This window comes from Athene cunicularia (assembly GCF_003259725.1).
Source record: "Athene cunicularia isolate RWA chromosome 1 unlocalized genomic scaffold, athCun1 chr1_part2, whole genome shotgun sequence".
Lineage (NCBI taxonomy): Eukaryota > Metazoa > Chordata > Aves > Strigiformes > Strigidae > Athene > Athene cunicularia.
Genome location: NW_020799092.1, coordinates 5,943,479 through 5,958,207, shown reverse-complemented (window position 1 = coordinate 5,958,207; position 14,729 = coordinate 5,943,479). Strand labels below are relative to the sequence as shown.

Below are 14,729 nucleotides of genomic sequence, written 5' to 3'. Positions count from 1 at the left end.
GGGGGAGGGGGGCATTTAAAATTAGAAATTAGGGTTAAAAAAAAAAAAGAATGCTGATTGTTTTATAAAGTGATGCTAAAATTACTATGTCAGAGCTTTGCCTTCCTTTTGTAAAGAAAATTTTCAAACAGTTTTGGTTTGTTTTGTATTCTGGTTAATTTGGTGAGCTAAAGTAGTCTGGCAAAATAGTCTGCTTTTCTCAAAAGCACCTTTTTTTTCCCTTCATGATAACTTTGAGGGTCTCACCTCTGTCTTTGTACTCAAAAGTAATGATCTTGCATCTGACCAGACTCACAGATTTTAATACATTTATGATCTAGTCACAATATTAATATAATTTTTACTGTTCACACATGACATGGCCAACTTTATGCGATAAGGCATTGTCCATCCTTCTGCAAAGCTTCACAAATCCCATTAGTAACTATCAGCTACGTCATAAATACAGAAATTTCTATTCAGAATTTATTCTGAGAATATATGGAATGAAACATATGTATCAGTTTAGAGTACTACTATAAACTGCTGTAAATAATACTTAAGGGAAGAAACTTATGGATTTCTAGACCATAATGCTCTATGCCCTCTGTGGAGAGATTGATGTTTAAAGGTACTAATAGAGGAAGTGATGCCAAACTGCTGTACTACTGTTTAACATGCTTATAGGGTGCTAAAGCTCTTCCTGACAAAGTTAACTCCTAGTAAGAGATCAGATATCTTAATGAGGGCTCCTTTGGTTGTAAAAAGGTCAGCCTGGCCCAAAAGTCAGTTGAGAAACAGGAGAGGGTGATCTAGAGTACAGTAATTAGAGACAGCTAAGTCTTCAGAGGCTATTCTGTTGCTGTCTTCTACTAGTAAACTATTAACGTCAAACAAGCAATTTGTCCAGTGAAGAAGATTCTCCAGGGCTTCCTAATGTTTAATCTTTGAATGAGACAATATCTTTTTAGGTTGTGTCATCCCCTCCCACCCCAAAGTATAATAGTTATTTTTTCTGTTTCAGTTCTGTTGCATAATTTTATTCCTTTAAAGAATAATAATAATTGACTTTAAGTTCTCACTTTTGATCAGTGTTTCATGGTTAGAGCACAATTTCCACCAGCTTTAAGCAGAGAAACTGAGATAGGTAGGAAAGATCCAACTGTAGCATGTGCTGTGCCAGATACCACAGAAAAATGATTGCAGCTCAAAAGGAAAGGGTATGGCCTAATTGTGCCTAGAGACAATCAGGCATGTACAGGAGTACAGAGAAAAGAGGAAACCTCATGTTCCCTTTTCTAGTCCACAACACAGTCTACAAAAAAAATGGCTTAGAATCCCTACAAGAGAGAGCCCCCTGAGGCCAAGTGCTTTTCTGCAATGTTGAAGTATTTAACAATGGGATCCACAGGCAAAATCATGACATGATTGTTTCGTGACAGATGAAAGATATTTACCTGGAATTATCACAGTCCTTTCTCTCTTTCCTTTCACAGTGGCCTCCCTGGGTGTGTGTGACCAGTGTGTTGTTCCTCACTGTAATATTTCCTGTTAGCCCTGTAACACACTCTTGTCAACACTGTCAATCAGCCCTGCCTGCTCTGCACACGCACACACACATGTGTGCACATGCCCACACAGTGAGGTACACTTCCACTTCAGTGTTGACCCACCCCTGTAGATAAGCAGCACCAGAAGATATGAGATGAGTTGAAAGATCTCTTTTTAAAATGTAAGAATTATCAAGATGTTCTTTTTTTCTCTGGATTTTGGAGTGGAAAATACCAACTTTCTAGCAAAGCTAATAGGTGCCAGTTGGCACAAGTATAGAAGGTAGAAACGTATTCTCTGAAGTAAGCCAGTGAGCTCAGTAGCTTTAGACCAGAGAAGACTTTGGCCCAAATCCCAACCTATTTGGAGTGAATGTTAATATCAGTGATCAGGCAAAGGGCTGTTCAGTGCAGGGTGGCTGATGTTTTCTCCATCATTTCTATGAACAAAGAACTCAAGTCACCAGGCCCTGTCAGGTGATAAAACTGGAAGTGAAGGCTCTATATGGTCTTCTCATAGTCGTCAGAAACACTGGATCTGTGAAAATGTGACCTTTGGCCTTACTAGTCTTCTGGGGAAAAGGTAAGAATGATTTAGGGAAGGGTTGCCACACTGTGGTACGATTCTTTATGGACTTCCTAAGTCACCTAGAGGCCAGAACTATAGGTTACCAAAATTCTTTGTTTCATGAGCTTAAGGCATATGTCACCCTGTAAGCGGTAAAAGGACATTTTCTGGGGGACTGAAAACCCAGTCAACATAGCAGATAAGAGCTGTAGATCACTGGAAGACAGGAGAGTGCACTATGGATGTAAGACTGTAATGTTGTCTGACTCCTGACTTCTTACGCAACCGTGAGATTATACAATTTTTATATTCTTACAGTCTTAACAGTTAATCCGGACTGGGAGAAATTTAGCTATCTCTGCTGCAGTGGAAACCTGGGTGATAAACCTGCAACAGTGTGTACAGGATCACAGTGCACACCAGAAGTAACACTGTTGTGTCCTCAGCAGCATGTAACAAACAACACATGGGCCTATGTCTGAGCTAACAACTGTTCAGTGTACGTTTTAGTTCCTAGATTCACATTTAAATCACTCTGATACTGGAAGAAGGAAGGGAGGGAAAACAAAAAGAACAAAACAGAAGGTGACTTGCATGGTAAGTGGTAGTGGGTGATATTTTTATCTACTTTCAGGCATCTGAAGACCATGTGTAAACAGATGGGTCAGGTACTGCTACCCTTACCTACAGGTTACTGACTTGGACCCTTCCAAAGTAAACACTTTCTAGTTTCAGTAACAAGCAAGATATGTTATGGTCTTAATTCACAACAGAGATACTATCATAGATTTATCTATGCTTAAGAAGTTTTGTAGGTCTAAGTAGTCCAACCTGCAATGCTTTTATTCCCTATTGTCTCCATGTCCAGTGTAGCATTTACACTGGTGAGAGTAAGGTTGTGGTTGTTGCTAAAATAAACTGAATGAAAATAGCTAATCCAGGAAGTAGGAAGTTATGTGAAAAAAGTTCTGAGCCTGTGGAGCTTTTTTCTCTTCAGGAGGAACTGACTTCTCAGCTGAAGATCAAGAATATTGATATTTTATTGTTTTCCCCACTCTTTAGGGGGACTGTCTTATTTAGGGGGTTTTTTTGGTTGTTTGGGTTTTTTTTCTGGCCTTATTTCACCACTCTAGGATTTTAATTAGATGAACACCTTTCATAAATTGACTGAGAGACACTGATGATCCAGGCAAGTTCCTAAGTGAATTGACAGCTGTATTTGGAACAGTATTTTTGGCAAGTGATCTAGCCTGGAATTTCATCTGAGAGATGACCATCTGAAATTATTTTGTGGACCACTGGCCTGGCATAATGGAGAAGCTTGTAGGCTTCAGCCTTGATGCTTCTTACTAAAAAAAACACCTTGAGTTACAATGGAAAAAGTGCTCTAAGGAGAAGAAAAAAAAATTAGTCTTATTCTCCATTGCCTTTTTCCTTATATAAAGTTGCCTTGCCAATGTGTAACACTTATTTACACCTAGCACTATTTTACATTCAGCTCATACAAATGCAGCTGAAACTAATTTGCAAAATCGTTGGAGAATTCTATCCCAAGAAGTCTAAAAGGAAAAGTACTAAAAATCACAATGAAAATGAATAGTCAAGAGCTTTTATGCTGACAGTGTAAAAGCACAAGCTCTCTCCACTTAGTACAGTACTATCATGGCTGTTGCTGAACTCGCTGTTAATTCAAAGCTGATCTGCTTTGTTAGTAGAGCAGCTAATGGAAATCAGACTTAATCCAGGAAGTGTAATTTCATTCTTTTTTGGCATGGCAGAGCTATACCAGAATGAATAAAAATAATTCTTATATAATTTAGACAATGGCAGTCAGTGATTATGCTAGAAGTGAAGATCTTTCCATTCTACCTTTTGGTAGATAAGGTTTTCGAACTTCAGGCCCATCTCTGACTGTTCCTGATTCCACTGCAGAATTGCCTGTGAACTTGAGTGTGCCACTGGTTTAAAGACCAGAAGAGATCATGTCATTCTCTGCCTAAAATCCTCAGCTAAAAATTCATGTATCAAACCTATAACTTTTATCTGAGACACAAACTACTTATAAAAATACTATTCACTCTTGAGTAAGGTTCAAATGGTGAGGGGAATCTATATTATTTACACAAAGGTGTGACAAAGTCATTCATCAAAAAAACCTTGTATTTTAATTCCAGTTTGATTTTTGTCATGTTTTAACTTCCATTGGCTTGCATCATACTTTTTTTTTTTTTTTAATACTATATGAAAGCATAGTCTAGTACCAGTACCTAGAGATGGTATGCACTGTGACAAATAATTTATCTGTCTTTTCGGATAAGTCTTTACTTGGCTAGTATAGTCTTTCCTCCTTTCCACTCTGAAATCATTTTTTTTGTGCTCTTGTAAATCCTTTGCAATTTGTCTTTATCATTTTGAAGTAGGAATATCTGATTTGGATTTATTACTTCAGTGACTGTTCACTGTTTCCAAGAGAAACATAACACCAGTATCGCAGAACTGCTTGATATTCTCTTATTTTTGCATTAAAAGATCATCTTAGCTGTCTTAAATAGAATGTTGTGCTGGGAGGTTCCGTGATTGCCTACTGTGCCCCCTAACATGTTGAATTTTAAGACATGAATGAAATGTTATGCTAATCACATGGATCCATTGAAATGACAGAAAAGAGCTGAAATTTTTCCTCAGAATTGCACTGCACCAAATGCAAGTTTTACTCCAAAGCATTATGCCTGTGAAACATCCTCTGTTTTGCTTTGAAATTAGAGCGGCCTTATAAGGAAGGCTTTTTTCCCCTCTAATCCTTGCTATCATGTAAATTCTGATAATCTGCTTGGTTTCTAACCGTCAGAGTAGGAGGGAATCCTCACTGGGAGCAGCAGTGGAATATTTACAGGGAAGTGGATATTGAAGTTGTCTTTAAAAGTTACTGAGGGAAGAAACGGTTGGACTCAATGATTTTAAGGGTCTTTTCCAACCTAAATGATTCTATAAACAGTTAATCTGATTTAGATCTGTTTTTCTCTTGATGCAGCTTTCATTTGTGGTTTTGCTAGTATTCCCACTTGCTGATAACAGCAAACAAACAAAAGTAAGCATGATGGACTTCACAAATACTTTGCTTTCCTCTCCCTGAATGTGAACATCTCTCACAGGTGCCTGAGCTAGGGTGGACAAGCATGCAAACAGCAGAGCCAATTGTAGAGCAGAAACATTTTGGGGGTGGGGGTGAAGAGCAAACTAGCTGCACTGTTGTTCTGCTTAATTTAGGTATATTTGGCTCAATACAGTGCCATGCTCCATGTTGCCTCTAATTCTGGAGCTGATACTGTCACAGAAACCTCAGCTGTCTTTGCACAGTGCTGCATGAACTAAATTTGTCTCCTGCACTGTCTCATCTATTAAGTTCCATTAATCTGTCCTTCAACTTGTCTGAGGCTTATTTTCTGAAGTCACTCATCTAGCCTGCTTAGAACTGCACAATGAGGCTTCTTACTCCACACTGTGAGGTCAACGGTCAAGATCTTGCTTTACTGACTGGTAGAGAAAACTCCTGGAGAGTGAAAGCAAAAGAAATGTGGAACTCTGTGACCTCAGATTATACTTGCTAATAGACATGGAATTGTGTAGCTTTGAAAAAGTGTGCCAGAAGTCATGCAAGCATATGTCAAATATAATCTTTCCCATTTCCAGAAGATAAAAAAATGAATAGCAATGAAGAAATAAACATCAACATGTGTGTGTGTTAAATGTGTAAAACACTTTCATGCAGTCAAAGAAATAAAAGCTAGCTAGAAATAAGCCGTAGTCCTTTTACGAACTTTTCTCCCAGTAGTGTTGGAGGGAGTGTTTATCTACAGTTAGTGAACATGTCCCAAATTTATTTTTTAATTACATCTTCTGATTGAACCCATTCTTGGTGCGAAAGGGAAAATAGAACAAAAACTTTTAAAAGTTTGTCCAGCTATTTGTTTGCTAGCAATTTTATAATTATTTTTAATACAAAGTCAGATGTATTTGAAAAAAGTTGCATGGTTTTGACTGTTCAGGGGTACCGTATCCCATCTGCATGTTTGCCCAGCATGCTAAAGAACTGCCCGATTTTCTCTCTTTGGTACAAGATACAATGGATGATTGAACAAAGGATGGTTGAACAATCATAATGATTTCTGGTGTTGTTATTGTTCAATATGCAGCTTCCTACTTTGTTTACAACATGCAATTAAGATTTCTGCTCTGAAGATCGTATCAGTGGTTTTCTTAAGAGCTGTTTTGCAGCATTCATTAGTGGTATCTGGATGCTCCAGAAACATTAGCTGATTAGTTTAGCACACTCATATGAGGGGAGATAGCTGCATCATGCACAGTTTTCTAGGGAAGCTTTTATTGGAGTTAGCAGTGCCTAAGTCCTGTATAACTTCAGAGTGTAGTCCTTGAATTTCAGACATAGATGTGAATGCTCAACACTTCTTTTGTATTTCATGCACCAAAATTCTCATGGGAAACACGGAAGGTACAATAGATGATGATACAACTGGAAAATGGTATCATAACGTATATCATATTGTGTTAAAGCGTATTTCCTAGCTTTTCTAAAAATCTCTTCAGCAAACTTAGAAACTCTTGACATACAGGATCATCAATACCAAAATAAAACATCTAGTTTCTCTAGAACTTTTCCACTGAGATTTTTCAAGACTCTTTCTGGTTACATTAGTGTGGTATTTTAAACTAATACAGTGGAAGCTGCTTTTGCACCACCAGTGTAGCACCACTGCAAAATTAGAGTGCTCAGTGGTTAAAAGCACTTGTTTCTTAGCAAAAAAAATTGTAAGATATCTGTATACCTAAGTAAAAATAAAAAATTACTTGCTTAAATCTTGTTCCCTGAAATGGTTCACATTTGCTGGAATTTCTTAAAATATGTTCTCTACCAACGTTAAACATGTACTCAGCATAAAAAGACACAGTCTAATTACCTTTACTTCTGACTAAGTTCTGAAGTCCTAAAAGCAACTAGCTGTGGCAAAGGTCAGGTAGTCCTAACTGTAGAAAGTGCTGTCTGCCCAGCCTATAATAATGGTTAAATCTATTATGGTCGATGAAGTTAGAGTCAAATGCAAATCAGGCTGTGCACCTAGTGTTAGACAGTGATAATGACAGAGCTAATTGAAAGTCATTCTCACTCTTCACATAACTCACACAATTTGTGTTATTTGTTTGTCCATGCTGTTAACCTCAGGAGGTCAACACTTCTGTTCCCAGAAGTGAAACATCATGTAAGAGGATTGTAATTTAATTGTAATGATTTACACCCCATTAGCTTTATTCTTTTATAGACTGCATTGTAGCGATTCTGCAGTGGACGTTTGAACCTTTGAGCATGGGTTCAGTAGGTATTGTGGATTTTCTTCCCATCAGGACAATGTAAGCTCAAGTAAAAGAAGGGGTAGCTGCAAGGTTTAAAGGTGATTTAGAAATATGTTGGTGTCTTATCTCGCAGTTTAATTGACATCTGTCTCTAAAAATGAATGAAGTTCAGATTGAAGTAAAAGGAGCGGCAAATAAGAGTGGTGGAGTTGGAGGAAGATCTCTGAGTATCAGAAAATATCTCATTTTCTATTTTCTTTGTTCCCTCAGGATTTGTGACTGAGTCTTTACATCCTACCTCTCCCACACAACTCCATTTCTCTCTTGCCTACTCGTAACTCCCACCATGCTACCCAGTCCCCAGGTTCTCTCCTCATCCCCATTCCTTTTTAATTCTCTCCCTTATATCTTCAGTTATCAGCAACTTTCCTGCTCTCTCAAATTTCCCAACAAGCCCAGGCAAGATTCAGCATGACTTTTGCCAGACAGCAGGCCAAATAGCACAAATCCTTACCTTTCATGGGATCATTCATGTAGGTCTTGTTCCACTACAGAGCTGCCATTTTTTCACAAATGTGGGAACTGAGACCTCTCTCTTGCTCCTTCAGACTTTGAAGTTGATAAAATGGTTCAAAAACCAGAAAGACAAGCCAACAGCATAATCATATGGTTCATATTTCTTGGGGAAATAGAGTTTAACACAAGAAACTTTCTTTGTAGTAATAAGTCTAATGAGCATATAACACAGGTGTCTTTTCTGTTTATTATTTAACAGTTTGACATTGACAAGGAAGCAGGAGAGAGACAGATTTACCATCGATACTGTATGGAACGGGCATCTGTACATTGTGCCCATGTGTTCACTACAGTTTCACAGATAACAGCTATAGAAGCAGAACATATGCTTAAAAGAAATCCTGGTAAGACCTGAATTGTTTTCTTACTATATTTCCTCTGAGTATCTTAATTTCTACAGACTGAATGAAAATAATTAGAGACAGGTACACAAACATGAAGAACAAGAACACATGCATAGGTATGTCTGTCTACACTACAGGGAATAATCAATTTTCAAAAGAAAAGTGCAGGTTAATATCACTTGAAACACATTCTAGTAGCATGTGTAATCTAGAAGAAATCAAGTTCGGCACCATTTAAGAACTGCTTTCAGTATCATTTCAGGAGAGCATTAGTTTAACTCCATGGATGTTAGACTTTCTCTGCAAGGACATCTCAGCTTCAGTAGTTTTGTCTATAGCAGGGTTTCCAGTGGTGGTAATGTACTCAGGCGAACTGACAAAATCAGAAGCTGGAATGTTTGTAATACATTTCACCAGCTTTTAGAGTGTGAGTGCTTTGCTAGAGATGAGTTGTATATTCTTTTAGAAATGCAACAAAAAGTTTCATATGCAAAACAGAATGTTAGATAAGTTTTACTTTCCAGTGCTAATGCTCCTTTTCTTTACTTAATATTGAAAATTAATATTGAAAGAGATGAGAAGGCAAAAACCAAACTGTAAATCAATACAGTTCATTTCCCTGTATCTCTCACAAATTGGAGCAGCAGTTTGGTTGTGGTCATCACAATCTGGGGACCTAACCATGATAAGTTTCATAGATAAATATTAGACCAACCAGTACAGTTTGAAAAAATAGTTGAGGTATGTACCCAACATGTTGTCTGATTCTTCCCTTTGTTTTAGTCTCATAAAATATGAAACTTGCCAACAAAACTTGTCATGTTCCATGCATGGAGTTTGAATAAGGTCATGGTCCCAGTTTTATGTGTCATTAAAGTTCTCTTTAAATCAGTACAGTAACTTTATAAGGACAAGCCACAATACTCAATCGCAGGTAAGCATCACGGGGGAAAAATCTGCACAACAATTTTGAGACAATTTTTCAGTGTTCGCATCTGAGTTAGTTATTTTAAGTATAGCAATGCTCAAATGACTTTGGGTTTTTTTGGTTTGCTTATACTTTGTAGATTTTTTTTTTTTTTTTAGATGAATTGCAGTGCTAATTATAGTTGGGACTGTTAACTTCAGTGCTTAAGCCACATCATGATAATCAGGATAAAAGAGCTGTCCACTGGATCTTTTGCCTTGTTCATGACTGATTGTCAATAGGGTGATGAACTTAGAAGATTTTTCCTTTTTATTTTAAACATGACACCTGTGTCTTAAAAGTAATTTAAGTGTTCAGTCATCTAATCTGGGATATCTCTGAAAGGTCTTAATTTTTACCAAGTGCGGAGCACTTGACTTATGAAAATCATACTTCTGAAGTTGTTTTATATTGGTATGAAGCTTCTCACCACAGCAGCTACTCTTGAAAACATAGTTTATGTAGTAGGATTTTAGGAGACTGAAATGAGTCTGAATTCAGTTTAATTTGGGAGAGAAGATCTGCAGACTGCTTACAGATAGAACATCAGTTGAAGCTGAAGAGAATTCCATGCAGAGATTCAGAGGCCTGAGCTTTTTTGATTATTCTTGCAACTTTGAAGAAACTGAGTAAATATGTTTCATGTTTGGGTTAAAAAATTCTTGACACATACCATGCTTCATGTTGACAGAGCTAGAAAAAAATTCAATAGCAATTGGTACCCCATATCCTAAGAGACAGTTATAAATGGAAAAGGTGTTCTGATGGGAATAAGTAATTCAATAGTTTCTTTGAATCTTAGACCACAAATAAACTATGTAAGAATCTATTACTAATCATACTATTTATTCTCTCTGAAGTTGTGAAATGCACATAGGCATTGGTTGTTGGTTCAGAAAAGTCAGCAGTCCTTCAGTAGATCATTAAGCCTGAATTCCGCAAAGGAATGTGAATACTGAAAGAATGTGTGCACTTCTTGACCCACTTTAAAAAAACTTTTAAAAGGGGAAGGCAGAAGGGGCACAATTAACTTTTATTTGCATTTGAATTTATTGAGAGATAATCTTTGTAACAAAGCTGTTAAGTCAGTATAACTGAGGAAATGTGCTAAGTAGAGCAGTTCATTTAATTAATTAACATTAAACTTGGATTAGAATTTAAATTATAAATCTCATCACTTGGAAAAGCCCCTTTAAAATTCTGTAGACATGATTGCATAGAGAGCTTTTGCAACAGGACAAAGGCTGATTTGCCAGTCTGAACCTGGCTGAATGGCTGCTTGCCTTACACTGATTTCACTTGCTGCTGTCGTTATTCGATCAGTAATTTATCAAACCGTATTTGTCAAACTTGAATATCTAATGTTGAACCTGTTTTCTTCGATGTATCATGCAAGATTCTGTCAGTGATCATAAATTATATTCCCGTGATTTGAAAACTGATACTATGGGATTTCTAATATTTTCATTCAGGTATGAAACACATTTCTTATTAGCAGTAGAGAAGACTTTGAATCAGAATTCCAAGAGACTTAGGTATTGGTTAAGATTTATATCAAGACTTCATAGCTGTACATATTTGATCAAAATCATAGAAGCAAACTCTGAAAAAGTATGATTCAAGCCTGAATCTTAATGACTTAATTAACAGAAAACATCACACTGTGCTATTATTACTTAAATCAATACCAGTTTCTTTCCTATAAATACAGAAGTCAGAGCATTCTGGTGTGACCTACCTGGGACAATTTAAAAATAGAAATGTCATTAATTCATTAAACAGAATTTAAAATAGGAATTAAGCTCTTTTTCATCACTTCTTCCCTAGAGCAAGGGCACATTGCCTCACATGTATTCAAAATATTATTGTATGTTAAGCAGAAATAGTGAACTGGGTGCTTTGGGCCACCACGTCTGTTCTGTATTTCAAAGGCTTAAATAAGAGATGGATTGAGCCCCAGTCCTGATGAAAGGGTAAATGAATCTGCAGTTGAATCAAAGAACATTGGAGGGAGTTATATACAGGCTGCTGAGAATGGGTGAGAGTGTCCAAAACTCCCTGATAAATAAATACGAGAGAGTGTATGGAAACTGGCCAGAAATACCCAGTCAAGGATTCTTACTTTATTGGGAAGAGCTTGAAATTATTGCAGTCTCAAAGCTATGTACTGCATGATCCAGTTCCACGTTGAACAAGAAGCAGGTAAGAAGAAGAAGATATGTTGTTGGTAAAGAGAAATGCAGGGTGTTTCTGCTCTGTTGAGCCCCCACTCATATGAAGCCACATAGGTGTCTTTTCAGAGCAATTTCTAGTTCTGGGCAATAGAAGATAAGAACACAAGTTTTCTTGCCAAGCCCACCAAGATTCCTTTCTTGTCACTGAGAACCAAATCCTAAGTACATAACAAATAGATTTCCTGGTAAAGGCTGGTATTTAGTTTCAAATGGTATTTCAAGACAGAGCCATCAAAATTTCTGGTATTTCATGGGTACTAATAAAGGTTATATTTTTATTTACTGCTGTTTAACCTAGAGAGCCTCAAAACACTTTACAAGATAAAGATTAATCAGAGATGACTTACCTGGCAGGGAAATACATATACTGCTAAAGTAAACTGTAAATTTCGAGGATGTAATTAAAAATGGCTGTGGCATTTGCATGAAAAATGTCAGGCAGGTATACTAGACAGCATATGGAAAACAGATTGTACTTATTTTGAGATAATCTTGACATGAAAACAATGAAAGGAGCCACAGATGTTTTAAAGACATTTCCATAAGTCTCCCCAGAAATGAGACAGTTTTGTGTTAGGTCGGATGCTTAATGCAGACATGCAAACCTCTGCTTTTGGGGGAAGGGATGGGAAACCCTGAATGTCAGACAGCCTTGACCAAAAGACCACAATAGAAGTAATGTTCAAGTCCTGCATTGGTGGCAAACAAGAGACTGTAGTCCTATCAGTAGACCCTCATGTATGGGGGGAGTTAAGCATGTGCACTGAGATCAGAGAGATGCTGTTTTTTATTTGCATGAACCATGTGTGGTAGGGAGTGAGATCTTGCTGAATGTCCTTTGGAAGATGCTTAGAACGTTTAAAATTACTACAGTTAATGGTTGTGGTTACTAGACACCTGATGACACTTGCCAGGAAAACAAGTGTGAGTTGGCACCAATGCATCCTCTAATAATTAGTGCTTCTTGCATCTTCATAGAAGCTGGTATCATAAATGAGAATAGGTCTATTTAAGTCAGTTGTGTTACTATGATATACATCTTCTGAGGAACTGGCCTCCCCTTTCATTTCCATACATGGCTTTCATGGCTAACTCAAAGAAAAGAAAATGGCATTCTTTCCATTTACTTCAACTAGATTTAGGGCAAGTGTTTAAACAGCTGCTGTGCTCTACCAGAAAGGTGAAAAGTGACTGAATTTCAGTGTTGGTTGGAAAGAGCTATGTTTATCCTTAGAACTGTTTATATCCTATAACTCTACCTTAGAAGATACCGGAAATAATCAGATTTTAATTGTAAGATACTTTGGAATCTTTGAGAAGAGCAGCCATAAAAGTGTAAAGCATACTATTCTGTGGCTATTTTTAGGAGAAATCGAACAGATTACTGAAAGGTGATCTTTTCAAAAAGTTGTCTTATATTCTCCCTTTTCTGATAAATCCTCAGAAGTCTTGACAGAGCAGAGGTCTCTTGTGCCATGCAGTAAACAAGTGCATAGTACAGCACAGTTTCTGCTTTCAAGAGCTTTCAATCTATGGTTGTAATGAAGGCAACAGTGATATCAAGAATAAAGAGGTAAAGGGCATATTGCACAAAAACCATATGGCTAACTGGAGACAATACTTAAGTCTTGACACGATAAAAGGGCATGGGGAGACCTCACTGTTCAGCAGGATCTGTGCTAATGTTCAGTACAGGTCAAAATGGTACAAAGCCACTTCAGTATGATAGACAGTAGAGTGCCACATGCAGTAGCTTTGTGGAGTAAGCTGGTGGAGGAGAGCATTGTGTTAGACAGTGCTGTTCCCTATCCATGAGTAGTAAGAGTACATAACCTGTTCACATACTAACAACTGAAAGACACATTGGTTCTTCCCTTAAAGATTTCTCTGACTCTGAAGATGTCTACCTCTGCCTTTTCTCTGCTTTTCCAGATGTTGTCACCCCAAATGGCTTGAACATTAAGAAATTTTCAGCAATGCATGAGTTTCAGAATTTGCATTCCATGTACAAGGCTAGGATCCAAGAGTTCATTCGAGGTCATTTCTATGGGTATGCTTTTACTTTTCAAAAATTAGCAATGGTTGTCCAAAACTATTTAAAGCAAGAACCAAAGCAGGAAGACTAACAAGTACTTTATAGAGGAGATGAAATGTTACCAGCTTATTTGAATGTCTGGGATCTTTCAGTCAGAAGCCAAAGGAATTTTAGACACCAGTTCTAACTCTGCTTAACAGATTGTGGTATCAGGTCTTGAGTTTTTCACTATTTACCCAAGATGCAGTTTATTAGATTGAGATAGTCATCTTAAGTTAAAGAACAGCAGAAAAGCCTCACTTTTGTAATTTTCTTGGGTTAATAAATTCCTCCAGAGTAGAAAACTCTTGTGTATTTGATTATATGTTGAGAAATACTTTGTCCTTGTCTGTTTGTTTGCTTGGTTTCAGCCACCTTGACTTCAGTTTTGAGAAGACCTTATTTTTCTTCATTGCTGGGAGATATGAATTTTCCAACAAAGGAGCTGATATGTTTCTAGAAGCCTTATCAAGATTAAACTTTTTGCTGAGGGTAAGAAAGCTTCTGCAAATGAATGAAACATAGAGTTTATGCTCAAATTTATCATACCATGGAAGTAACCTGCAAGAATTTCCATGCCATACTCTGATTTATAGAACAATAATTATGGGATATTCTAAGTTTTCATAAATCTCTCTCCCTGAATCATCAGAGTATATAACAATCTCGGGCTGCTTAAAAAAATTGATTACATAGTTCAAGAAATTAATCCATGGCTACCTCCCTTGTGTTTCAAGAAAAATACTGAAATCATTAATTGATAATTTACCAGAGAGTTTACATATCAGAAGGCAAATAAAAATAATACTTTAATAATGTAATTTAAAAGTATCTTTTTAGGCAAATTGCTTATTCCATTAAGACCTGACCATGCTCTTTTAAATCTTTGAGTACCATATCACATTGGATGGGAATCTTGCAGTAAAATTCAGTGTGGCAGCGGCCTGATGAATAAGCATGGGGAAGCCTCTTACTCCTCCATGCTTCTGTTTCCCCAGGTAAAAAATGAGTGCAATATTTCTAAATGGCTTTATGAAGTACTTTAATGAAGATAAGACCTAGGCCTTGTC

At 37.1% G+C, this 14,729-nt stretch overlaps 1 protein-coding gene across 4 annotated transcripts in view; it reads left to right on the top strand.

Annotated features, from left to right (window-relative positions):
- The window catches only part of GYS2 (glycogen synthase 2), a 49,701-nt gene that overhangs the window by 15,264 nt on the left and 19,708 nt on the right, over positions 1-14,729 (top strand). For 3 of the 4 annotated variants that reach the window (XM_026864836.1, XM_026864814.1, XM_026864847.1), the window contains 4 exons: positions 2,608-2,694; positions 8,240-8,384; positions 13,518-13,635; positions 14,031-14,151. In XM_026864836.1, the coding sequence (XP_026720637.1) occupies positions 2,608-2,694; positions 8,240-8,384; positions 13,518-13,635; positions 14,031-14,151 (471 nt within the window). The remainder of the gene's footprint in view (positions 1-2,607; positions 2,695-8,239; positions 8,385-13,517; positions 13,636-14,030; positions 14,152-14,729) is intronic. The other variant, XM_026864825.1, reaches the window with a different exon arrangement.